The sequence below is a fragment of the Scedosporium apiospermum genome (genome assembly GCF_000732125.1).
Source record: "Scedosporium apiospermum strain IHEM 14462 chromosome Unknown SEQ_SAPIO_0044, whole genome shotgun sequence".
Taxonomy (NCBI): Eukaryota; Fungi; Ascomycota; class Sordariomycetes; order Microascales; family Microascaceae; genus Scedosporium; species Scedosporium apiospermum.
Window position 1 is genome coordinate 540,055 of NW_015971745.1, and position 26,816 is coordinate 566,870.

The 26,816-nt window shown below is 52.2% G+C and overlaps 5 protein-coding genes and 2 pseudogenes across 5 annotated transcripts; 4 read left to right on the plus strand and 3 right to left on the minus strand.

Moving 5' to 3' along the window:
- Positions 1–999: 999 nt before the first annotated feature.
- On the plus strand, positions 1,000–3,029 carry SAPIO_CDS0998 (uncharacterized protein; the record flags this gene model as incomplete). Its single annotated transcript, XM_016783661.1, has 6 exons — positions 1,000–1,278; positions 1,355–1,366; positions 1,424–2,047; positions 2,121–2,145; positions 2,596–2,624; positions 2,691–3,029. The coding sequence occupies 6 exons, from the start codon at positions 1,000–1,002 to the stop codon at positions 3,027–3,029; spliced, it is 1,308 nt and encodes a 435-aa protein (XP_016645935.1).
- A 1,524-nt stretch (positions 3,030–4,553) lies between these two features.
- Positions 4,554–5,442, minus strand: SAPIO_CDS0999 (Cell polarity protein alp11; the record flags this gene model as incomplete). The annotated part of the gene is made up of 2 exons (XM_016783662.1): positions 4,554–5,039; positions 5,206–5,442. The coding sequence occupies 2 exons, from the start codon at positions 5,440–5,442 to the stop codon at positions 4,554–4,556; spliced, it is 723 nt and encodes a 240-aa protein (XP_016645936.1).
- Positions 5,443–6,846: 1,404 nt separating this feature from the next.
- SAPIO_CDS1000 (uncharacterized protein) lies at positions 6,847–8,594 on the minus strand (the record flags this gene model as incomplete). The annotated part of the gene is made up of 2 exons (XM_016783663.1): positions 6,847–7,897; positions 7,987–8,594. The coding sequence occupies 2 exons, from the start codon at positions 8,592–8,594 to the stop codon at positions 6,847–6,849; spliced, it is 1,659 nt and encodes a 552-aa protein (XP_016645937.1).
- Positions 8,595–13,542: 4,948 nt separating this feature from the next.
- SAPIO_CDS1001 (uncharacterized protein) lies at positions 13,543–16,027 on the plus strand (the record flags this gene model as incomplete). The annotated part of the gene is made up of 5 exons (XM_016783672.1): positions 13,543–13,710; positions 13,843–14,292; positions 14,353–15,278; positions 15,359–15,551; positions 15,632–16,027. 5 exons carry the CDS (start codon positions 13,543–13,545, stop codon positions 16,025–16,027), a joined length of 2,133 nt encoding a protein of 710 aa, XP_016645938.1.
- A 540-nt stretch (positions 16,028–16,567) lies between these two features.
- Positions 16,568–17,509, minus strand: SAPIO_CDS1002 (annotated as a pseudogene; the record flags this gene model as incomplete).
- A 1,133-nt stretch (positions 17,510–18,642) lies between these two features.
- SAPIO_CDS1003 (uncharacterized protein) lies at positions 18,643–20,027 on the plus strand (the record flags this gene model as incomplete). Its single annotated transcript, XM_016783692.1, has 3 exons — positions 18,643–18,706; positions 18,785–19,222; positions 19,354–20,027. 3 exons carry the CDS (start codon positions 18,643–18,645, stop codon positions 20,025–20,027), a joined length of 1,176 nt encoding a protein of 391 aa, XP_016645939.1.
- Positions 20,028–23,821: 3,794 nt separating this feature from the next.
- On the plus strand, positions 23,822–24,739 carry SAPIO_CDS1004 (annotated as a pseudogene; the record flags this gene model as incomplete).
- Between the last annotated feature and the right edge of the window lie 2,077 nt (positions 24,740–26,816).

Consider the following 26,816-nt stretch of genomic DNA (forward strand, 5'->3'; position numbering starts at 1 on the left):
TGAACAAGGGGGCAGGAGATGTGTGGCAGTCTGAGACGTTGAGAGTCTGTTTTAGCGCATTGTTTTGTTAGGCACTGCAAATAAGGGTCCGCAAGCATATCCTGCGCCACGAAACCACGAAACGCAATCAACGAGCATCAGCATCAAATAACTCTTGGCAGCCTCCGCGCCCTGTCGAGTCAGCTCTCAGTAATAAACTTTGACGTCACTTACTAGTACACTTACTGAAGACAGCTTTTCAAAGCGACTCGAGGAGCTGGTGTCTCATACCCGTTCGGTCCAAGCCCAATAGCCCTATCAAGACCTGGGAGGAGAGAACCCAGGAATTCAGGATACACTTGCGACTATGATTGAAGAACGTAAACTTGAGTGATGCAGTCGGCATTTGAATGCCAGCTCGGGATATCGAATCATTGATCCACTGGACGGTCCACCGGGCGATTCGATGCAAGACCCGAGGTTACGATCATTTGGAACAAACACGGTAATATCTAAGGGAGGGCAATAACTAGTAACTTCAGCATCCACCTTTTCTTTTCTTTAAAAGACGAGGATGCCAATGAGGCGCCCTTGAACTGGTCGATATAACCATTCATTGAAGAAATTTCTCCAAAAGGGAGTATTGCTTTAATAGTTGAGCTATCTAGGTAAAATGCTACCGGGTAGAATGCTCTAAAATCACATGAGGGGTCGGTACGCTGCCCTCAAACTGCTGATGTACTAGCAGCGCCACGGGTGTTTCCTGGCGTCATCAGCATGTAGGTGCTAGACACAGTTACGTGCCCCAGTGCTTTGAATCTTCCCTGGCAGTCTTTACTTATGTGGCGTTTCTTAGGGCATGAGCCACCCCCGCCCTTCCCAGGAAAAAAAAGGAAAAAAAAGAGGGATTAACTGCTGGGGAAGATAATAGCAATTCATATGAACTACCAAGCCGACGTCCCGGAATTGACTTGATCTGACCTGCGACCAACTACAATCGACCGAGCCTCGCTTTTGAAGATGGCGAACGTAACACCCGCGTCGACCGGCGCTTCGCCGTACGACTCTTACCAAACGTCTCTCACCACCCGGTACTGCAGCCCTACCATGTCCCAGCTCTTCAGCCAGCGATCTCGTCACTCAACTTGGCGAAAACTATGGCTAAGTCTTGCTGAGAGTGAGAAAGAGCTTGGGGTTGGTACGATTACCGACGAAGCTTTGGAGCAGATGAGGGCTCACCTTACGGTCACCGATGAGGACTTTGAGATTGCCCGTGTTGAGGAGAAGAGGCGTCGGCATGTAAGATTTAAATCACGATCTTACCTCTGCATCCCCTTTACTAAGTCAGAGATGTTGCTAATCTGACTACTACTAGGATGTCATGGCGGTAAGAACGTAGCTTCTCACGAATGATGATACTGACGAATGCTGAATGCTATGACAGCACGTCCACGCCTTTGGGGCCGTTGCCCCTGCTGCTGCGGGTATTATTCATCTGGGTGCGACCAGCTGTTTCGTAACCGATAACACCGAACTTATTTTGGCCCGGGAAGCCATGGACTTGATTTGTAAAAAAATTGCCAAGGTTATCGCCAACCTCTCTGCCTTCGCCCTCCGTTGGAAGAGCGAGCCGACGCTTGCGTATACGCACTTGCAAGCTGCCCAGCTTATCACAGTTGGAAAGAGAGCGGCGCAGTGGATTTTAGATCTCATGCTTGACCTCCATGCCATCGAGCAGGTTCGCCAGGAGCTTAAGTTCCGCGGTGCTCAGGGGACGACTGGGACGCAAGCCAGTTTCCTCTCCATCTTCGAGGGCGATGCTTCAAAATGTGATCAGCTGAACGAACTTTTATGTCAGAAGTTTGGGTTCCCAAGCTGCTATGATATTTCCACGCAGACTTATACCCGCAAGGTCGACCTAATCATCGCCAATGCCGTGGCAGGACTTGGATCCACAGCTCAGAAAATCACCGGAGATATCCGCCATCTTATGCACTGGAAGGAGATTGAAGAGCCGTTTGAGTCTTCTCAGATCGGCAGTAGTGCCATGGCCTACAAAAGAAACCCAGTAATTAGCACTTCCCCAAGTTGTGGTTTCTCTTGCTGATTTTGGCCAAGATGCGCTCAGAGCGAGTATACAGTTTGGCTCGCGAATTGATGAGCAAGGTAAGCAAGCACAGGTATCACTATCGATTTTCGAATGTACGGGAAACTGACTAGGGAAGCCGGCATCTTTCGCAGCGACTCACAGCGATCAATGGGCAGAGCGAACCCTCGACGACTCAGCTATCCGCCGTGAGCACATTCTGAAGCACATCTAGTTGAGCCCAAGACTGACGTCATCATAGGCATTGACATTCCCGAAATGTTCCTTCTAGCAGATGCAATTTGCATTGGTCTTGTAAGCTCATCCTCACCCCCTAGAAACAGATATATCTAATACATACGCAGGATAATATTACCGATGGTCTCGTGGTTTATCCTGGCATGTAACCTCCCCGAAGCCTAAGATTTGTCCCCAAACTGGTCTACGAGAGATATATATCTTTACTACGTGCATGACCAGACTACTTGAAGTCCAGGAATTGGCATGCTGACATCATGGGTACTTTCTAGCCGTCATTGCCAGTCGGGTAGCCGCCGAGGTGAGTTAATGCCATTCTTCGCTGATTCGGATTTTGAAGGCTACGATGCTAACCCCCATCTGTAAGTTGCCTTTTATGGTTACAGAAGAGATCATCATGAGGTTGTGTGCCAAGGGCGTCTCGAGACAAGACGCTCACGAGGAAATCAGAGTCTTGAGCCACCAGGCTGGCGCCGTCGTCAAGCAGGAAGGAAAGCCGAACGACCTGGTGGAGAGAATAAAGGCCAACGAGTTCTTCAAGCCGATTTGGGGTGAGCTGGACGGGATGCTCAAGGCGGAGCTGTATACCGGACGCAGCAGCCAGATTGTCGAGAAGTATTGCGGGCCTGGCGGACCCGTTAGCAAGGCCCTTGCGCCATATGCCGACTACATCAGGAACGCCACCACGGCCAAACTCAACGTCTAAGTACCTAGAGGAAGCCGTGATGTACTAGTAATTTGTTGCAGAATACGTACAAGAACTTTCCTCGGTACCCATTAAACCAAGGCTCTTATCGATACACTGTAACGCACGGCCCATGAGGATTGAAGAAACCCACAGCAGATATCTACAATAGTGTATAAGATCTCGACATACCAGGCTATTTTTGTGTGTTATGTTACTGGACAGACAACTTTTCACGTCAAGGTGTCGCTCCCCATGCCGAGGAAGGAATTCCAAAATAGGTTTAGAATTTAAACCTCCTGACACATCCTCCAGAGCAAACAGCAAATCATCCTCGTTATCACCATCGTCGTCTTTAACAACAACTCACACTTAGCATAGATGTCTAGGCAACCCGCGTTTGATCACCGTGATCTTCAGCGAGATCACCAAGCGTAACCAAGATGCAAGAAACCAAAAGGAGGGCTTTGGGCTCCACTCTCGGTACTCCTCCCGAGGAAAGAGGTTCAATTTTGGGTTCCTGGGAAACATTTGATGCACTGCTACTCTCTTTCAACTGGCACTGGGTCTTCGTTCGCAGAAGGGATCAACATTGACAGGGAGAACTTTGGCGAGCGCATTGAGGCGCTGTATTTCTTGGTCGTCTACTCGTCGCCAGGATTTATGAAAGTTAGTTCCCAAATACTCTCTCCCTATGGTTAAATTTGCCATTCCACATCCATCGCCAAATTGCCCGCGGGAGAGGATCTCATCCAGTTCATGACCCACCCCATATACTCATCCGGTTATTATATGCCACTAAATACGATGGATCATAGACAGAACTTCCATGTAAAATTTTCTGATGCCGGAATGGAATATCTCCACGGTTCCACCTGTTCTCGCCGGAAATGGTACGCGGGGATCCCCAGCCTCGAGACATTCCAGGAAACACGATTCTCCCGAGTGAGAGAACTCACCAGCCGTTCTGGGGAACCCCAGTCTTGTTATGATTATTATCTCCTTTCTATGGCACTCTACTCCCGTGGATAACGAAGAACTTCGGGGAGTTTTCCCTTCTCCCATTCGCCTTGGAAAGCGAAGGGGGCAAAGCGGGAAAGAACCCTCGGTGAAACGGTCCCGGGATGTAGGCGCGGCGCACGGAGGAAATAGGGGGGCGTAGGGATTTCCAGGGTATCTCCAGATTTCCCTTGGATGCGGGACACTTTCCTTTCTTCTGTTCTGTTGTTTTCCCGTCGGTCATGATGGACCTCACAGAGATGCGAAAGCATTTGCAGGTAGGAAGGGGGCTTCTGTGATTCTATTTCTTACCGTTCCGGATTGATGATGTTGGTGATACTCTTTACTTCTATATATGCCCACCCTCGCTTCTGCCACTTCAACGGGATGAACCAGACTTTCAGAATGCAATCCTCAGCGTAGACATCGCGAGGTCAACAGCCATGCTTTTCGGCGCTCAAAACAACGACGCTCTGAAGACAGGTCCCATCTTAAACCGCAGCCCTCGTCCAGCGTATCGCACTTCCCTCCCCACTCCGAGTCCCCTCAGATCTCCTCCATCTCCAAATCATCCAAAGCAGGAAAATTCCCAACCTCCACCCTCTCCGGCCTCACAAAAACCCCATGCTTCAGCTCCGACGGCTGCCCCCAATACCTCGTGCCCGCAATGCTCCCATCATTCTTCCCCACGGGCTCGTCGAGCTTCACGCCGACCCACGGCCCGCTTCCCCCAGGAATCTCCACTACCTCGCCGACGTACATGACGACGCCCCTCCGCGTGTCCTCGTGGCCGACCCGGCACCGCTTGCCCACCTCGATGCGGCGCTCGCGCACCTCCTGCTCGTAGTTGGCGATCTTGGCTTGCTCGTGGCTAGGGGCGTCGGGGTCGAAGCGGCCTAGCTTTTGGGCTTTCTTCCAGGCGAGGACGGAGTCGGTTTTTTGGGCGTAGTCTTCTTCGGACATGACGTATTTTTCTACGCCTGTGGTGTCGTTGAAGTTGGGGCGGGCGGAGGGAGGGCGGAGGTCGGTTATCTGGTGATGAAACAAAGAAGTGTTAGCCTTTTTGCTCTGCGTACCTGCACGGATCTGGATTTTCATTGATGTGAATGCCCTAAGCCACTCCGCCAGCTGGAAAAGTAGCTGTAGTTTTCCAGTCATATGGCCTGCTTCGAGTAAAAGGGCGAGGAGGATCTCTCACATGGATCTCCCCGTTCCGAGAGAGGGGAAAGCTAGAAAGCAGGGTATTGTCCTCGTCGGCCACGTCCATCGGTATCCTCTCAGACGTGGCGGTCTTGTAAGTCAGCTTCTGCGACGACGGGGGGATGCCCGTCACCGACTCCATCTTGGCCTTGAACTCGCTGATGGACCATGATGGCGTGATGCGCCTCTCCGAGGCAGAGTAGTCCGAGATGACGAAGAGTGGAATGTCCGCCATCGTGACCGGTGTCTGAATGTCGAAGATATCGATCGGTGTGTGGTTGTGTTTGTTGATCTCGAACTCGAGGTGGAGTTGCGGGGTAATTAATTGACTTTCTTCCGTGGGGCGCGTGTTAATTCGCGTTGACGATTCAAGGGGGAGGTTGCAGGATGAGATGTCCAGGCAACAGTGGGACCTTGTACAGTGTATTTCATAGAGGATCGTTCCACTATCCCACCTTCCAGCACAACATCCATCAATCAATCAATGGGGCGCCTTCGTGTTGGGCAGTTCGCAACTTCCCACACTCAATTCTATTCTCTATGACATCCATTTCCGGGGTATTTTGCGGGACGATGGAATATTCATGGGCTTGCTGATTTACACTACTGAACATTCTATTCTTCACATTGCATTACTGCATCAACCCCTAACAATGGGTCACACCTCCAAGCCCCCTCAACAGCACTATAGAGGCCGACTGAAAAATCCCGAGTCAAATGATATAAACTCCAATACCTCCCGACAGTATAGACTAATTGCACCAGGTATAACTATTTAATAGAGCTCTACTTATATTAATAATCTACCATTATACATATATTAATCCTAATCTTGCCCTTAGCACCCCACCCAGCACCATCTCAACACGTAGAGGCTGAGAGCTCCATTGCTACTCACCGCAAAAGAGGCCGGCCAAGAAAGCATGCAACAATAGAAGCTTCGGCATCTCAATTAGCGCCGTCTCAACAGGTAGAGGCTGAGGGCTCCATTGCTGCTCGCCCAAAAAGAGGCCGGCCAAGAATGCATACAACAATAGAAACTTCGGCATCCCAACTAGTACCGTCTCAACAGGCAGAGGTCGAGAGCCAACGCCCAAAAGTAGGCCGGCCGAGGAAGTATGCAACAGATGCTGCAAGAAGGGAAGCAAAACGCCTCCAGGCCAGAGTAAGAAGAGGAAGAGACAGCAACCAGCAACCCCATGTCGAATCGCCCTCCGCACCACCACCCCAGCACCGTATTCAACTCGGCAGTCCAGAATCCTGCGAGAAGATTCTTCGAGGCTTTGCTGAGGTTGTGATGCGTATCTAGATTCGGGCTGTTGTCAGGACCCACTTGCTCCGATCGGCCCCGCGGACACGGAAGCGCCTTCGGAGCGAGTCGGGGCGACTCGCTCTTCGGGTTCGTTGTACCTGCTGAAGGTGCCATTTTTCGCACACCAAGGTACGACATATTCTGTATTGTAATAAAATAATTTGTTTTGTAGACTTACGAGGTCGCTTCCTGTAGTTCCCTCAAGACTCAGGGCTGTGTTGTTATTCCCTCATATATTATCCAGAAAGCCTACTACATAAAGAAGAACCTCTCAAGGCACATTTTCCTCTCTCCCTCTTCTCTTTTGAAAGTCCTCATCCATTCCCATCAATCCCCTGATGCCCCCTCATCGCTCTCCCCATCATCAACCTTCCCCACCCCAACGACCATCGAGCTCCTAATCACACGCACCAACACCGCAGCAGCAACCAGCACCCAGCCAGCCACAGTAAATGGCAAGCCAACCCACGCATCGCCCCAGACCAGCCCAATATTAAACAAACCCGCAAACATCGGACCCGCAGTCAACACGGCAAAGGTATCGACGAACGCTATACTCGTATACATTACCCCGATTTCATGCCCGCCCACCAACGACGTCATCAAGCTCCTAATCATAAACGTATACCCGCCGCCCATGCCCGCCACAACGATGCCCGCTACCAGCAGGGTCTTGGTCTCGGCTAGGCCCTGAAGTATGGTGCCTGCGGCGCTCAACACGGCGCTCACTTGGGCGAGCCTGAGCTCCTTCTCCCGCTCCGAGACACGCAACGTATGTAGAAGCCGACTTGTGCCGGGTAGGATCACAAGGAGGAGGACGAGGGTAGTAAAGGCCGTTACTGACTGAAGGAGGCCCGCTTCCGAATATGACATGCCGTAGCGCTTGGTGGCGTATTGCATCAACTGTAGGAAGGAGCTCCGGCCGAAGATCTCAAGGGTTAGGGAGATGAGGAGGAGGCCGACGAGTTTGTGGTCCCAGAAGAGGAAGCGGGCCGAGTGGGCCGTGTGGGTGAGGGCGGCGACGGCGCGGGGTAGGATCGTGTTCAGCGGCCTTGGCGGTTGGCTCGTAGAGTTATGTTGGGCAGAGGAAGGGTGGTTAGCTGAGCTCGGGCTTGTCGTATCGCCCGTCCGTAAAGGGGGAGCGTCATCCGCCTGCGAAGAGCCATTTGCTGGGTGATCGGCGGGAGAAATTTTGACGGCCGCGGCATTATCGAGGGTTTCCGGCGTGAGGAAACCGATGGCGGTGGATACGAATAGACAAGTGAGACCGGTGATGGCGGCGAACCAGGCCCCCCGTTTCATCGCGATGTAGACGATGGGATTGGCGATGAGGGCACCTCCCATGAGGGAAGCGCCGATGTAGAAGAAGGTGGATACTCTAGTATAGGTTGTTAATTTGGTGGGCAGCAGAAGCGTTTGATTTGCAAAATATATTTGATATGACGATTGTAAGAAAATATAACGCACCTCTGCTCTTCGGTCGATATGTCGGCAACAATAGTATATATCATCGCGGAGGAGACAGTCCCGCCACCGCCCAGGAATTGAAAGAGACTACCCAACCAGATAGTTCGGGGTTGAAATACATGAGGCATGGCACACACAAGTGCATCAGACGCCGCTTTCAAGGTAACGCCGAGCAGACTCAATCCCAGGACCAGCGTGCGACCATACCTGTCAGCCACGGCGCCGTAGGGAACGCTCGTCAAGAGGCTTGGCACTAGGGTGAAGGTGGTATCCCACCCCCTAATGAGGGACAGCTCGCTCTGGACATCTTTGTCCTTGCACTTGCCCGGGTCGAAGTCGGGACCGTGAATGTGGCGGCAGATGTTTCCCTCTTGGATTTCGGCGATGGGCACATCGAGAAGGGAGCCGCCGATTGCTAGTGTTATGAGCAGCGTGAAGCTAAGAACGAGGACGAGGATACGCTTGGCCGGGGAGATGGGCCTTGTTGCTGGCGGCAACACTGTCGATGCCGTATCGGACTCCGACGTGCTGGTATCGAAGTCGATCCGATGGTTCTCATTGCCCGGACCTAGCAGCGGGGCCCGCTCGCTGTCTGTACCTATTGTCATTGTCATATCAATTTATCGCGTTGCTGGATTTTGAGAGCCGGCAGCAGCCAAGATATTCAGCGACCAACACATTCAGCGACCAGCGCTGGCCGGGAGAGAAGGGGGGAGTCAACGATGGTGAAGAATTGGTCCTTTGGGCGAAGCCACAGAGGCTCGAGCTACCTTATCGAACCCGAAGCAAACAGGGCGATTATAAATAGACTGGCATTTTGCAAGAGGAAGAAATGAATTGAAAGGAATAACTGGAATAGCGCTGAAGGTATTTCTCGGCCGTACGTTCGCGGTGAAGCACCCATATTAATTAGTCGCTTATATGTTTCGATAAGCAATGGACACCATGGATCAATCAATTGCATCCATGACTTCCTCAAGTTAATTGCCCCCATGCCGTGATCCTGCCCTCCTCTGCCGACATGGTTTGTGGAACCAACAAGTGCGGGGGATCACTAGATGAGGCAGGTTGGTTGAAACAAGGGAACCACAGAATGGGGAGGGACTGAGCGGAGGAAAAGGCAGTATCAACACAAAAGCCCTCCGGGGTCGGTCGGCAATGTGTGTGAAGACTATAAAGCACGAAGCAGATGCAGATGCCCAGCGAGTAACTTGGGGCGTAGCTTCGTCTCACGTCACAGCAAACAATAACAACAGACGCTGATCCACCCTCGGGTTCCAGAAATAAGAGGCGCAATTGCATCAGTAACGGGGGTGCCGGCTAAGTTCATTTCGACTTATGAGCCAATGGACACCACATGGTTTGGCCCGGTGGTTTGGGTCCGCATCACAGAACAGAATGACAGAATGATGTGGTCTCATCTCCGGAATGCATGCCCGCGAGTACCCAGGAACCAATGCAAAGGATCTTATTGCTCGGCGTGGTATATACTTTAGAGGTCAAGATGAAGACACATAGGGTTAAAGGTGAAAGTGGATCGACCTGAGTAGGGTGAGAGCCTGGTCCGGAGCTGGATACAGCCTGGGATGGCCTCGTGTCGCCAGTAATGAAAAGTCGTGGACGCTGGGCAACGGGTGGACAGTGTTCAAGAATGTCAAGAACGTCGAGCAATTTATAGATTACACCGGATTAAATTAAACCGTCTAGATTAGACTATCCAAGCCACCTACCAAGAAGGCAATCGATTGAATACTCTACTGGGTATGAGCCAATAGCCTCAGTCGGGAGGAATTCAATCCAGTCGCACACAGCGGGCTGCGAAGATTGATCGGGTTCAGAGCCTTGACAAACTCCCAATACTCGGGATACCATCCTGCGGATTCCCAACCAAGAATGCCAGAGACCTTTATATCCTTGACCGTTCTTAGACTCCCCTGAACACTCTCCCAGGTGATCATAATATTTCGCGGGTTTAAGTCCCCATGTGTCATGACGATGCCATGATCTTCTCTCAGAGATGAGCGGATCATCTTAATCTATTGTGTTACGGTTCTTCCAGGTGCGTGACAAAGGAAGTCGTTAAAATCCGCCTCCGTTCGGATGAGCTTGTCGCTTACACGCTACATGCGCCTCGTATCATTACAGATACTTGTTTCGAAGCTCCCTAGGTTGGGTTGACCGGGAGGGAACTTTGCGGCATGCGAACGAAGACCCCTAAAGATATCGTTAAGCTGTTTTTGGATGGAGAGTTTGTGGGAAGTAGAAAGATCAGGCTAGACGCTTTCAAGCGGCACCCCAGGGACTCGAGATTGGAAGAAATAAGATCGTCGACCATTTTGGAAGGCACCAAGACACTGAGGAGCTGGCATATCTGGTATCCCAGAGTTTAGGTACCGTAGATTCGATATATGGTCCGGATCTAGAGAGCCATTAATTTTGACGGCGACGGAAGGCCCAAGGCTTAGAACGAAGTTGCTGTGTATCTGATGGAGACATTCGGCCTCTGATAATCGACGATTCATAGCTGTCAGGAAGACTTTTGAGAGTGGACCCGATAAGTCGTCGGCTGTGCATGCCGCTTCGCACTCGGATGAGAGTTTGAGCAGACGAGAGCTCAAAGGATGCAATATCTCGAGAGGGAGCTCCGGTGAGACCAAGAGTGATTCAGATGGTGTTTGGGGCTTATCTCTGCTAGCCCCATAATTCGCGCCTGCCTCATGTTCTGGTTTCTTCGCCCGAGCTGACTGGGCGAGGTTTTCGACGAGGGTGGGATATTTCTTCAGTTGCTGGCCTAGAAAACCCGTTAGGTCCGCTGCTGGATCTTTCTTGACCTTGGACACAATTCGGTTCAAGGTGAACCTGTTCGCTCGATCGCGGGCCTCGTCAAGATAGTTGCGCTCCTGTGTTGGACTTCTTTTCGTTTCCGGTATCTCTGCCATTATTAAAGGCCACCAGGCTATGCTGGAACATTGATTTTTTCTAGTGATGTGCTCTTGTCGGCCTGGAATCGAACACCTTCAGGAAGCTCACTACCCTTCGAGTCCCCAGCCCACTTAAACATCGGGGTTTTGACTGGATCCTGCTCCTCCACGTGATGAATCAAACAATCGGCGACCCTGTAGGCTGAAGGCTCATACAGCCGGAGTGGCAGACCTTATTCATGTTCGCCGCCCGCCACATCTAAGATTCGATTCTTAACAGCCTCGTTAGGGCCATAAGTCGGATATATCCCGTGCGGGTAGATGCCACCGAGCAGCTTCCTCGTCTGCATGTTGGCCACTTCGCGCGGCCAAAACAGACGGAATGGCGGAATGGTCGAGTCGTATGAATAAAAGCAGGCTGGCATCTGTAATTTTAGATATTGTTACTTCAATTGATGTATGCAGGGACTAACATGAGATCGACCAGGCACATTCATGGCATGGCTCATCGCCTACTAGGGACTCTTGCAAGACTGTATCTACTGTCTCTTCACTGAAACCGTGGTTTGAGATTTCGTACTTCGCCATTGACTGATTTTCCTCGTAAATCCTGGTGATAGAGCTTCTATGTCCATCATAGAGCCAGGGCTTACCTTAGATAGCCACCTCAGCCTTTAGCTGCATGGCTCCTTTGACTTCACCCTGGCTTTTGAACACAGCATCACCTCAGCACTCCCTTGTATTATATTCTTCCTTGTTTCAGTGTCTGGACTTCCTGGTATATTGCGTAAATGACCAAAGCGGATTGTTTTGGCTGTTGATGAGCGGCTCTCCACTGGCCAAAGATGATGGGTAGAAACACAGCCACGAAAAGACCAGACAAGTTCTGATTAAGTTGAACTGACAAACCTGAATTAGTATTAGTTATTTCAGGTTAGTGAATGACTGTCTCTTCTCTCTGTCCTCTTGACGTGGCACTGTCGAGGAGATTGTGGCTGCGATGTAGCCTCGAAGCCTTACCCGCTGTCTTCGTTGTCTCGGTCACCACCAAGACTGCGCTCTTGTTTCTCGAAGAGATGCCTGAACTACCTCCGTGGTATGGATCGCGGATGGAAATGAATCCAGAGTCCACTAGCAGCGCGATGAACTGCTCGTTCTTCGGGTGGCTCAGCGTCATTCTCCTCCGCAGCTACCGTGGCTTGCTCAACCCCCCAAACGCTCGATGTCCAGCTCCTTCTTGACCACCCACCCCACGACAGCAAAAAACCAACTGGAGGGGGACAATACTCCGTCTGCCTCAAACCTTTCGCACCATCGCATCTCGAACTTTATGCGCTCCGCCTCGCTCTCTCAGTATCCAAACTCATGCAGCACATTCTCATCAAACATGTCATTGATCACGCTAAGGATTCGGCGGAGTTACTGAACCCCGGCCTCGATGTCGCCAGAGGCTTTATCGGCACGACGGTTCGGCATCCCCATCTTGACCTCGGTCTGGAACAACCTGACGCGGCTTGAGGCTGGAAGACTCCAATGCCTTGGCACAGCAATGATCTTTCGAGGTAAGGAAGCTCCTTCTGAATAGAAAATATTTCCTGGCGGTTTAAACGAAGGCTTAACCGCGCCTGGTCTTTCTCACTTTTCAAGCCCAGAGAGACGATCTCGCCTGTCAACCAAATTGGGAAGGAGAGTACAGTGCGGATTACCGCAAGGCACATTTAAGGTTACTAAGAAAATAGAGTTTCATCACGTGACTTTCCTTAGCTCCAGCCTCCGAGGTCCAAGCACCCTGGACGATTTGACGTGCATCGGTAGCTTCTTCCATTTGGGCTTTTCGTGATCTGGCCCATCTTTCACGCTGCGTTCCAAGCGAAATCTTGGAAAGGGTCTCCCGTCTGTGTCTTAGAAGGCGCATAGGAGGAACATGTAGCCAGAATTTCGACGATTCATCTGATCTGTTCCTCCCCATCATCGTTCCTTCGACGCAACAACCTCGAACTCTCCACGACAGGCATTATCGCCTCCCCGCAACGAACCTCCGACCCTTCGATTCACGGATATTTTGGCATCGATTACGGTATTCTCTGTGTAATAGATTGGGGGAGAACGCATTATAGCGTTCTCACTTGTAATTGGAGCTACTCGAACCCACATCTAGTGTGGAGGAAGCCAGCGGTGGCGCGGGCACGCGACAATAGCGACTTCCACGGAGAGTTCCTATTCACCACATTCAACGAGGGTAGGAGCCATTCAGGCCCCTTACAAAGGGCCAGATTAAGCGTCTGGGGTTTCATATTTCGGATGCTTGTCCCCTTTTTTTGTCACATTCCTCTTGCCTACTTGGCATATCATTACCAACGCCACTCGCATCTTCCCCTCTGGCATCTGGAGTCGTCGCATAGAAGTATAAAAGAACAAAACAAGCTGGTTGGATCTTGAACTTTATTTATTTTTCTACTGCTATTCTTTACGTCTACGCTTCGCTTCGTTTGGGGAGCCTTTGGAAGGCCTTCTCATATTGAACCGAGTGAGGGGGAGAGAAGAAGAAGAAGACGAGGAAGAAAAATAGGAAGACAACCAGAAGAGGAAGAAAAAAAAGGCCCTCCAAGGCATCTCCGAGACTTTAGAACTCATCATGTCGTATGAAAATGCTGCCGCCGAGGTGGCGGAGGATTTCAAGACGGCGCTGGAGGACATGACCTCCATCAGTCGAATCGAGATTATGAACTTGTGCCAGATTGCCCGCGAGAATACGGAGCATGCCTTTGAAATCTCTGAAGTTCTTGTGGCCCACATAAACCGGGTATGCATTTCGGATAACCTCCCCTTCCCCTTCCCCTTCCCGAACCTTGGCATACAGAATAGACACGCGAGGTCTTAGCTACTCCCAGGCTTCGATTTTCCCAATATGGACATGCTAACAAGGGTTCTATAGACTGCTCCTCAAAAAAAGTTGGCCGCCCTATACGTGCTAGATGCCATAGTCAAGAATGTCGGCACACCGTACACACTCTATGTGGCGCCCAAGCTGTTCTCGACCTTCATGGAGGCTTATGCCCGGGTAGAGCACCCGGTCCGGCGCAAGATGGAGGAGATGCTGAAGACGTGGAAAGGACCTGTGCCGGGCTCTATGGATACCAAGCCGGTCTTCCCCCCCGACGTCGTGAAACCCATCGAGAATGCCCTCATCAAGGCTCATACCTCCGCCATGCAGACACTTCAACAGCACCGTAAGACTCAACCGCACATTCTCGGCCGTCCTCCACCTAGCGCGCCGCACCGCAACACCCCTACGCCTCCCGGCATGCCCCATGGTACTCACGGCCACCCCTACGCTCATCACGCCGCTCCAGACGTTAATGGAACGGGCACCCCCCAGCATCAGGTATCTCCCTCTGTAGCCTTTTCTAGAGTGAACCCCCTGCTAATATTTTCCTCTTCGTAGACGCCCCCCTTCGTGCCGCCAAGGTCCGGGACTCAGTCTATGCCTCCCACTCACGGAGCGCATGCTTATTATGGCACGCCGCAGCAGCCAGGATATGTGGCAGGGGTGAACGCAGATGTGTTGAATAAAGACATCGAAGACCTCGTCCTTGCAACGCGCGTGGAGTATGCGCAGAATCCGCATGATGGTAGTATTCCAACGAGACTCAAGGCGCTCATGGACTTGCAAGCAATCGTGCAAGCCAAGAACCTGCCGCAAGACCAACTCGTGCTAGTTAAGAAACAAGTAGATGAACTCGCCGTGAAGATGAGAGTTCCACAAGTAGGCAGCAGCACCACCAGCTCGACGCCAAACTACCAGCACCAGCACCACGTATCTCTACCTACCAGCGTAGCCCCTCCCCCTTCTACATCTTCGGCGGGCACGACGCCCGTGCCTCTGCCGCTGGCGCAAGTGCCGACACCAGTACCGACAGCTTCGGCCCCCGTGCCCGCGCAGCCTCAAGGTCACGTAACGATTGATTCCCTCCTAGGAAAGGGAGCTTTGGCTGCTCTTCTGGCGCAGCAGGCCGAGCGATCTGCGCGTTCGACTCCGGCTCCCGCGCCGCCGGCCACACACGCCCCACCGCAGCCGCCACCCGTGATGCCTGCAGCCGCTCCTCCACAAGCACAGGACCCTATGGCCTTAATTCACCAACTGAGGCAGGCGGGCCTTCTAGGCGCGGCTGGACATGCGGGCGCGCCGGTTGCCCCACCTCCTGCTCCCGCGGTGCCTAGTATCCCTACTCGGGCGATGCAATCCGCCGCCCTCGCCTCTCTGCCTCCGGTGCTTGCGAGAGTGTTGTCGCCGATGAAGGCATGGGCTCCGCCTCCCCCGCCAGCCGACTCGAGGGAATTGTCCTGGAACCTGGCCTCCCTCCAAGTAGTGTGAGTACATTTGTTCCTTTTGTTGCCGAACTGCTTTTTTCTCTTTTCTTTGCCCCTAATGTTACTGACGTCTCCGCTAGACGACCTTACCTATTCCCAGCTTTGTACGGAGAACTTGGACCCCAATGTAGCCAGTGTGGTCGACGATTCAAGGCGGACGCAGAAGGGAAGAAGAAGAAGACGGCGCATATGGATTGGCATTTCCGCGTGCGGCAACGCATGGCCGAGGCAGAGAAGCGCGGGCAATATCGAAGCCACTACGTACCCAAACACGTAAGTCCCCCCCCCCTTTTTCTCTCCCTCACTTAGCAAAACACTACGAAGAAGGAAACCAAACTAACTCAATTCTCCAGGACTGGATAAAATCGCGCGAGGAAGTAGACCTCGACTACTCCGCCGAAGAAAAAGACACCACAACCTCCGAAGAAGCCTCCAAACCCCCCGAGCAGCAATACATCCGCGTGCCCGACCCATCCTCTGGCATCAGCAAAGTCTGCCCCATCTGCCAAGAGCAGTTCGAGAACAAGTGGCTCGACTCGGCGCAGGAATGGGTGTGGCTCGACGCCAAGATGGTGGGGAATCGCGCGTACCACGCCAGCTGCCACGCCGAAGCGACCAAGGATCGAGATAGGGCGACGACTCCTAGTTTTGGTGGCGGAGGGAGAGGGTTCACGCCCGAGCCGGTGCTGGGGAAGAGGAAGGCCGATGTGAGTGCTGACTCTAAGACCCTGAAGAAGGGTAGGAGCTAAATTAGAGATCGTTGGCGCCCTCCGAACCTTCCTATTGGAGGGTGAGGCGGGTGCATTTTCTTATTTCTTTTCTTTGCAGAAAGACGAAGTCTATTCTCTCAAGTCTCGATCGAAAATGAACTAAGCCGAAACGAGTTGTACATCATCAGCAGTTCGTGCAGGGAGGCCAGAGGTCCCTGGAACGGGCAGGTGGTAGAAAATACAGCGTCCAACCAGGTATTTTCGGAGAATACCTCGGGGCCAGCATAGAAGGGGATAGGAAAGACCTCGCGCTTATTCGCAGGTAGGAACACAGATGAGGTTCACGCACTCGGACCTCTAAAACACATTCTTTGTACTTTAACCAGACTTGCATAGCATGCGCTTCGGAGGAGTTCAAGTCGGTGGCCCAAAGGGCCCCAATTCCAAATATAATAAGGGATAAAAAAGGGAAAAAAATGTTTCATAGTATTAATGCCTGAATGGATTCACCAGCAAAAGAATTCGATCCTCTCCCAAACTCCGTGACGCCCGCTGGGACGTTATCATCCCGTCGAAAACTCAAGATGTATATCCCACGGCCTGCTTGAGATGTGCCAAACTCTCCTCCCAGACTTCCTTCCCTTCAGTCTCAGCCCACAGGCCAACCTTCTCAATGCCCTCCAAATCCTCCCTCATATGCTCTTCACTCGTCGTCCCGTCCAAAATCGCAAACCTCTCCAACCCCAACAGAAGCGAATAAAGAGCCACCGGCGCCGAAACATCGGCAGCCTTCGCAACAACCACCGCAGCCGTGGACTTCAAAAGGTTGGGGTTCGCAGTCAACGTCCAAAACGACTGAAACACGATGCCCTCATCCCTGCAAAAGGCGTACAACTCCGGTTGGTAGTGCCCCATGCGCAAACGATTCTGCACTACAGCCGGCTTAGGCAGTGCTTCACCCTCGTGCTTCACCACCTCACAGAGGGCCCGTAACACGGGGAGCGATACATTCGAAATACCCAAATTGCGAACCTGTCGCGGCACATACGCCGCCATGGCCTTCCACACCCTCACCGTCTCCTCAATCGTAGGCAAAGGCGAATGCAACACCAAACAATCAAGGTACGGTTCCGCCTCCTGCCCGTCCGTCCGGAAATTCTCCAGGCTCGACTCGACGGACTGCCTCACCTGCTCCTCGAGCTCGGCCTTGGGATCGTAGGGCAAGTTATCCAGGTCCTGGCCGCTGACGGGGGTGTACTTTGTCTGGATGTAGAGCTCGGACCGCGACGCGACGATGCCGGATTGGAGGGCGGTGCGGACGGCTTCGCCGACTAGGTGTTCCTGGTAGTGGCGGGGTTGGGCGGCGGTGTCGATGGCGCGGAAGCCGGCGGAGAGGGCAGTCGATACGAGGGCTTTCGTTTGGGCCTTTTTCCAGGCAGTGCCGTAGATGAGGCGGGGGATGGCGGTTTGGTGCCCGCCTTGGAGGGTGAGCGGGCGGGTGAGGGATGAGGTTCCGGCCATGATTTTTGAACTTGAGAGTGTGGTGAAGTTGTATAATTTGTTGCGTATGGAGCGGGAGGTGTGTTATTTGAGATGTAGGATCTGAGGATGGATCAAGGTATAGGGCGAGCGATGGGAGCGATGTCGATGATGAAGGTGACGACGAGGCTGGCGATGACGTCTTGAGGCTTGGAAAATCGACCCCGCCGCGGGGTAAAATTGTTCAAAATTCAGGGAAGGAACGACACAGTTCTCAACCAGTTGAACCAGATCACGGAGCTCGCGTTGAATACGAGGGAATCACTGGATAACCCGATTTATGGAGCCTCTATGGGCTCTGATTACGATTGGATCATCGGGGACTTACATGGTTGCTTCTAATAAATTCACTGGTATGGCAGAGCCATAAATTTGCGCAACCAAGCACAATTCAAGGACTTCAATAGCAATTTACACCGAATGAGAGTTATCTACACGTCGTCGTAAGGCCGGAGATAATCCTTCCCCGATAGTTTATAAGGATGGAAGATGGAAGTCATGAGAACGAAGCCGGAAGTTATCACAGACCCCGTCGAGATGCATGCTAGACCGATCCAGTCATCCGTCTAAACCCCAATCATCCAAAGCTATTTTAACCTCCAATGGCGCTCAAGTCACCTCAACCGAGAGACTAGAGCGCCTGTCGTCCATTATCCGCACCAAACCGAAAGGAATGATAGCAACCACCCCCCAACCCCATCCTATCCCACGCAGACTATGCCCGCAAGCAAATCCTGGGCCAAAACGCTTGCCGGCATTTGTGGAAACTGGGTCTGGTCTGGCTAGTGTGACGTTGCTGCGCCAGGACGGAACGTAGGCCCCGCGAACCGATGTGGGATGAACGGCGGGGTCCCTGTAGTAACAAGGAAAGGGCAGAGATGAGCTCCGCTCCGCGACGTCTTTGATTTACCCCGCCAGGTCCATTTCGCGATGCCATTGAGCTCTCGTGGATATTTCATTCCTACTTCATTCCCATCGCAAACCCATTGAACTCTCCAATTCATCTTTTCTAACTACCCAATTCTTCGTAAGGAGTCTTATACACCGTGGATCGTGGAATTCATACATTCAATAAACAACAAACACCTAACAGCTCATCTACGTCCGACGCAATCATGGCAACCGGAGCTCCCTACACTGTGAAATGGGGCATCATGGCCACCGGCTGGATCGCCGAGGGTACTAGAAAACTCATAATCATATTGCCCTCATTTCTACTTTCAAAAAAAAACGATGGCTGACCGTCTACTCCTCCAGTCTTCAGCAGGGACCTCCTCACCAACCCCGCCACCCGCTCCGTCCACGACGTCGCCCACACCATCACAGCCGTCGCCTCCCTGCAGGGCCCGTCCCGCGCCGCCGACTTCCTCAAGAAGATCGACGGCCCCGCGGACGCCGCCACCTACGGCACCTACGCCGAGCTCGTGGCTGACCCCAACGTCGACATCATCTACGTGGCCACGCCGCATAGCCACCACTTCCAGAACGCCATGCTGGCTCTCGAAGGCGGCAAGAATGTGCTCTGCGAGAAGGCCCTGACTGTTACGGAGGCGCAGGCGCGGAAGCTTGTTGAGAAGGCTAGGGAGAAGGATCTTTTCTTTATGGAGGCTGTGTGGACGAGGTACTTTCCTTGGAGTATTAGGATTAGGGAGCTTGTTAAGGAGGGTGCCATTGGCAAGGTTCACAGGGTCATTGGTGGGTTTACTTTCTTCTTTTCTTCTTTTTTTTCCCCTGGTACCTTGGCGCCCCTCTTCTTCTTCACCAACTACATTTAGAAGGATTTTACTATCCGTCTCTGTTAAGAGGACCGACTAACACCGTTACAGCTGACCTGTCCATCGCTGAGGCCAATGACGACGGCAGCCTCACCTTCCCTGAAACCAACCGCATGATCAACACCCAGCTCGCCGGCGGCGCCCTTCTCGATCTCGGCATCTACTCACTCACCTGGGTCTTCCAAATCCTCTACCACCTCCAACCCCCCGCAGAAAAAGAAGCCCCGCAAGTCCTCGCCGCCGTCACCAAGCACACCACGGGCGCCGACGACCTCACGTCCATCATCACGCACTTCCCCAAGCACAAGTCGACGGGCATAGCCCTCACGTCTCTGCGCGTCGGCACCGACCCGGACGGCTCCAACAGCGGCGGCCCCTCCATCCGCATCCAGGGCACCAAGGGCGAGATCGCCGTCATCGGCCCCGCTTACCGCCCGGAGAAGTACCAGGTCATCAAGAAGGGTGGCGGCGTCGAGACTTTCGAGTGCGTCGTGCCCAAGGATGAGGCGCGGGGCTGGGGACATGGGATGTTTTGGGAGGCGGATGAGTGTGCGCGGTGCTTGAGGGACGGGAAGAAGCAGAGTGATTCGATGCCTTGGGAGGAGAGTGTCGTTATCATGGGAGTTATGGAGAAGGCTTTGAAGGCTGGGGAGGTGGAGTATCCGGAGCTCATCACGACGGACGTTTTTGATCCGCAGAGCCCGCTTAATGTGGGTAAGGCGTGAGATGTTGGGAAGAACCGATGGTGAAAGGGGGGGTGTGTAAAGAAAAAAAAAAAAAAAAAAAAAAAAAAAAAAAAAGAAAAAAAAAGAAAAGACAGAAAAGAAAAGGACAGAATGGGTCGTCTGGCACACGGCCAGACCCCCCAAAAAATGGCAAATTTGACTTGTGTCGTATGTTTTTGTGTAACGACCGAGGATTGGGATGAACGGTGACTATGCTCAACATGTAGAATCGAATCATGTTCTCCTCGGGCGTTCGTGAACCGTTTTCCGGAGATTTTGAGGCAAATGGAAGGTGAATTCCGGGTATCAGTAGGCTGTGTAAACTATGCAAACCACCCACCCAAGATCACGACCCGTCAAGGCTGAAGCAGCACAAACGAAGCATCATGATGGTCTCAGTGTCAGATCCAAATCCTATGCGCCCATTAAATCACGTATAAGATGCGCGTCGCAACCGAAAAAGCCAACCCCGTCCACCCATCCAACCGCGGATACGCCCTTCCCACCCTCCAGACAAAGGAAACAATCTTCACGGACAAACGGGTTCGTATCCACATCCGCAGACAAACTCCAAACAATCTTCCAAACGAACCGAGCCTCAACGAACCTGTTTCCAAACCCATCTGCATCTACGGACAATCTTGACCTCGGTTAACCCTGGGGGAAAGAATAGAAGCAGAAATGTGGCTCGTCAAACCAGATCCAGAAAGTGAGGAGAATCGGGAGGGTCGTCCCTCTTATAGCGGACGCCCCCTCCATCTTCGGTCCCCCGTGTCCTACGGGATCGCTGTTTTGTTTACCGGTAATGAGGGATCATCTTCGCTTGTCAATGGGATCTGTAGGTTTATATTCTCGCAACGGCTTATGAATGTGTCAATTCCGGTAGCGAGGCAATGCCGACGCCCAGAAGCGGAAACACTCTGGAGGCGAGGTTTGGGTCGTACAGCGGCGTTTATGTTTTGCAAAGTGCAGGAAAAAGGAAAATCGTAGATTCCCCGATCGGGGAGGATCCCAGATATCTTTCCTTTCATTCTGCTGCAGGAGCTACATTGTTTGAGCAGTTCACCGAGATATGCAGAAGCGAGATCAAATGATTTCAAGGAACCATGGGGTGTGCAGCGAACAGACAGGACCATCAAATTCCACGCCTATGCCTTGGGTGCATCAGGGCAATTAAGGACAATGTACTGTACAAAGTGATAATATAGTGAGAATTGTTTCGGAGAAGGGGGGGGAGGGGTGGAATGGAGATGGAGATGGAGATCGTTTTGCACTCGCGGGATCGCCATCTCGTTTGAAAACAGGGACCCTTTACGCATGGTTTGGCGAAGCACGAAGAGGCAGTTCATGGTCCATGCAGGTACCAAAGCACACCTAGCGACTAACGGGTATTAAACCAAAGGGGGGAATGGATAGAGCAGAAAAGAAAATACTCAATCGATTCTGGTACGATCAGCCTTGGCGGGATTGGGCATCTCGCTCCGTAACCGAGTCCCTTCCACGTCCATATTCGGTTCGGCTATGAGCCGCTGACGACATCAAGGTTACTTTCCTTCTTTCTGTCAACGACGACCCGTTTCATGGATCATGGATTGCCACAGCACAACCCGTAGTTGGCCATTAACACTACCTCGTACCTGGTGCTTCGTAATGACTACTACATCTTCACACGACGAGGTAGGATCGAGGATTCCAACTCTACTGGACCGACGTCGTATTGGCATCGACAGATGTTTCTTGTCAGGTAGCATCGCGTCGTGTAGACAGGGATTGCGAAACAAGCCGTCGGGTCCGCGCTGCTGTCACTCTATCACTCTCTACTACTTCGCAAACTACTACTTCCGGATGAACAGGAAGGCCATGATCGTGACGAGTCCGAGGCAATGAGTGGAGCTGGCCAGCGAGGGTCCGCTCCCTGGCTCGTTTTGAGTCTAGTAAACTAGGTGTTTGTGAGCTCGTATGAACAGACCCTCCCGACTCCAGTTCGTGACTGGGGAGAGCTTCACCTCATGTCGCCCCTTGCTACGGCCAGAGTTCATCCGGACCTCTCTAACTCGGCGCACTAGCTTGCCGAAGGGGAAGCCAAGCCTAGAGTTCAGAGAGCCATGAGTCGATAGTTTGAGAGCATGAGAGTGTGGGGAGCATGATGACCGTCCAGGGACCGAAGTCTGCCCACCGCCTTTCTTTTTTTTTTTTTTTTTTTTTTTTTTTTTTTTCCAGCAACCTCCCTCGGGCGTCGTATTGCGCTAGACACCGAAATCGTGAAGACGAAGACTCTGGCTGGTGGGCCTTGTTCGCGCCAATTTGGGTAACGTACCACTGTCGCCGTCCAGAATTGATCAGTTAATTGATCACTTCGTGTCTTTTATTTCCTCTCTAATACTTAAATGAGCGTTTCTGAAACACGTCAACGCTGAGGCTAAATCCAACGCTGCACCCAGGATTCTGGGAAGGAGGTCCTGTCGCACCTGGAACCGGGTTTTATTGAGGTTGAGGGCTCAGTCGCGTGCTTCGTGCCTGGCTCTGAAAGGTAGCCATGCTGGCAGTAATAACACCAATCCCCAATCCCGCTGCACTCGACACGGTCGATCAAGAAGATGGAGGCGACATTGAATACTTGGCTAATCGGTTAATGTAGTAAAATTTCTCCTGGCTTCAGTGTGATGCGATACCGGGCTAGAGCAGCAACATTAATAGATAACCTATCGACCCGCACATTCTGTTTTGGTCGCCTGCAGGACTGCAAAACGGAAGCGATCGACGACGCAGAATCGAGACAGACGGGGTCTCTTGAGATCAATGATCAATCAAATACTTCTAGAACCACTGTTGCAGCGCATAGCGCCTTGGTACCCGAACCACTTTTCTACAGACGCCTGGCGAACGGGTGCTGATCAATCATGATCTGCTCCAGCACGGTTTGCATCAAGATTTGGTGTGGTTCACGTTTAGTTGCCTGCCATCAGCGCCAATCAAATCCACCAACGGTCACCGAACAGAGCCACTGGTTCCCTGCCCCAGCGCCGCCTTGCTGCCCTGTGCCCCAGTAAAGAATATAGTGACATCTCGACTATTCGCCTGGCTACGGACCAACCTCACGCCCGCGTATCACATATCAGCCTCCATTATCACCGCTCACTCCCTGCCTCGTTGAGAACCACGCTTCACTGTTCCCTTTTCAATCGTTTCCCGGAAATCTCGTTAAAAATTCGGGCACGGTTAGCCTCACCCCAAACCTTATTTCAAACTTCACTCCTTCAAATCGGATCCACTCGATCAAAACCCGGCATGAACCATTGAGGTTATCGTTGATAATTCGCCCCCCCCCACACCCAACAACAATTTAGGCCGCGATAAGCCTCGACAGGATATTACCATGAAGTCATTTCTGGCCCATCGCCTTGAACTTCTTCGGCGCACCCCGTTACTTTACCAACTCTGCTGCCATTGCAAGCCTTCATGCCTTTCGACGTTTCCATGGGTTCTTGGTGGCTGGGATTGGGTTGATATGCTCCATTTTCCAAGCCATGAGCCGTTATTGATTAATGCCATAAAAATCATATCATCCCCCGCCAAAGTAATGATATCAAATCCATTAACACATTGATACCTCAGTGACCTGTGCCATTGCCCATGAAACCCATAGAAAAAATACTCCGGCCCCGGGTCCCCGGAGAAAAAAAAATAACCCTTGTTCCCACAAAATACCCCGACAAGAAAAAATAACAAACAAGGGTTCCCATCTACACCCAAAACCCAAACCTCCCAACCAACACAACAAATTAAAACGCCCAATGGCCCCGCCACAGACCCCTCCAGGGCCCGAGCCCAAGTTCACGTCCAGGCCCGGCCCCGGTTCCGAACCGCGCCCCGCCGCTCCCAAACTCACCCAACCCCCGGTCCGTGACTCTGCCACAGCCACAACCACAACCACAAACAACGACAATCCCAGTTCATCATCATCATCACCACCACCACCATCATCAGGACCCTCCCTGGAAGATCCCAACCCAGACCCAAGCCCAGACTCAGACCCAACCCATTACGAACAAACCCACGTCCACGCAGTCTACGAATCCATAGCCCCCCACTTCAGCCAAACCCGCCACAAACCCTGGCCCTTCGTAACCTCCTTCCTCAACTCCCTCCCCAAGGGTTCGCTAGGCCTCGACGTCGGCTGCGGAAACGGGAAATACATCTCCGTGAACCCCGACCTGACCATCCTGGCCTCCGATCGCAGTCCCGCCCTCTGCCGCCTCGCGCGAGAAAATACGCGCGGCTTGGATCCGAACCCTAAAAACGGCGCCGACGTCTGTGTCGCCGATTCTTTGGCTTTACCTTTTCGGCCCGGATGTGCTGATTTCGTTATTTGTATTGCTGTCGTGCATCATTTTAGCACTCCCGAGAGGAGGAGGGAGGCTATCGCTAGGCTGCTCGATTGTGTTCGCGAGGACGGGCGCGTGCTCGTCTATGTGTGGGCGCTGGAGCAAAGGGCGAGTCGGAGGGGCTGGGACGAGGGCGGGGAGCAGGATCTTCTCGTTCCTTGGGTTATGAGGGCGAAGAAGGGAGACGGCGGTTCTGATGAGACGTATCAGAGGTATTATCACTTGTATCGAAAGGGAGAGCTTGAGGAAGATGTTGTCGCGGCGGGCGGAAAGGTGTTGGATACGGGCTACGAGAAGGATAACTGGTGGGCTATATGTACAAGATAGATGGGTATGAGAAGTAAAAAATAAATAAATAAATAAATAAAATAAAATAAACAATAAAAAAATAAAAGGAAATAAAAAATAAAAGGAAAAGACAAAGAGAAAATAAAATCCCAAAAAATATAACCAAAAATAAAAGAACGGAGGAGAAATGGAGAAATGTCGCGCTGGATGGTGCTTCGAGCTCTTCCAACCCCAAAGTCACATTGCAACTCTGTGTCTAGTCTGCCTTGTCATCTATCTCTCAACTATCTAGCAAACCTCTTTATGCCTCGCTCCTCTTTTGCTTCCAAGTTTTGCCGCCATTTCATTTCATCTCTCAGAACTGACTCGGTGATGCGTCTCGAGTACTAGGGGGAAAAAATAAGAAAAAAATAAAAAAAATAAAAAATAAAAACAAAGCAGAAAGGTATACGTGATGGGAGGCAGAAAATCAACAGCTTTAATCGAAAATAATAACGTGAAAATAAATAAGCAATACATGAAATGATGGTTAAAACATATTAAAGAAGACATACCGAGAAAAGAGGATTAAAGGAGTGGAAAAGAAGAAGAAAGGAAAAAGTCGAAGACGGGAGCAGGAAAAGCAAAAAAGGGAAGAAAAAGATAAACATCTGACCCGCAAGGTTAATTGATCCCTCGCCCATCAACTGCCAAGGCCATGCCCCGTTCCCGCTCTAGTTCCAAGGAAATTTTACATTATTCCGCGCATACATGATGTTCCGAAGCCAGGTCCCCTCCCGTCCGTATTACTCTAACCACCGGGGCCGAAACCCCCGACAGACCAATGCCCAACCAACTCCTCTGCGGCGCCAGCCAAAATGCACCATAGCCCTTTGCCAGATACTCTTCTCCCATGACGCCGTGTGGTTGTCTCTCATCCACCGCAGTGGGTAATGCCTCTACCTCGCGGGCCTCTAATCGCGCTGGAGGAGGACGCCGGTAGGTGGGGGATGGAAGCATCAGTGCGTCCTCACCCGTCTCTTATCAGTGTATATCCCGACTACCCCAGGCAACAAAACCCTTTCTCCCGTCCCACTCGTCTTGTAAAATCATGCTGTACCCATGTTTAGCACCAGGCTTTTGCTCATCATAATAGACGACGGAAATCCCGGAATATGGTGGATGGTGAAATGTTTCCAGAACGCTTCAAACCCTCCTTTGTCTAATGCATGAAAACCGTTCGAGCATGCGAAAAGAAAATACGTGCCTCTGTTTTTAGTACCCCGACTCCGAAAAGCGCCTTAGTCGTTGCGTCAATAGCGTCGTTAAGTCGAAACCGACCCCTATTCTTCTTCATCTCTTCATCGTTGCTGGCTTCCGCGAGCCTCCATCCTCTAGTTTTCTCTTAGAGGCAAGGCAGCGACGGATCTCCAATCCTAGCGCTTAATCATGTCCAGTTTAGTGCATAGACCTCCGATCTACCTCCTCGTACCGGAGGTCCATATGCCTGGGCCGACTCGTCTCTCTATGCATCATCCCTGGGCTTCCAGGACGCTTTGAGCCTCCTGGGGGTTCGGCGGGTTGATAGTGAGGAACACCAGGCAGGTAAGGACTGCCCACTGCACTATGGACAGGGCTTACACTGTGCATCCCCATCGAGTATGCCGGCGTGCTGTAAGGGCTCACCCCCGTCGTGAGCTCCGCGATACCAGGTAGCATTCCCGACCCTCGACCCTGGCTTGCCGGTAGGTGGATTGGGGCAAGGCCTGGCCCGTGTCCTAGATCTGGAGGCATGGGGGGTCTCTCCATAACATCAGGGGGCATCGGGGGGCGGGCGGGAACACTTTCTCGACGACTCGGGCCTCCTCGACTCGGCGGAACGGGCACCATCTGGCCACGTCCGTATCTCGAAGACATTCCGGGATCTCGAGAAATGCTTCCATGGGAGTGTGCATGGCTGTGGCCCCGTGAAGGAGAGTGTCTTCGGTGGCTGCTAGAAGGGTCGTTCGTGCTAACTGTCGTAAGGGAGAATGGCACTACTCCCGCCCGCCGCGCCATCTCTGCCTCGCCAAGCTGCCAGTGCATCGCCTCGGCTGCTCTCCATGGTACAGCCATCTCTTCAGCCACTCTCGCCCAC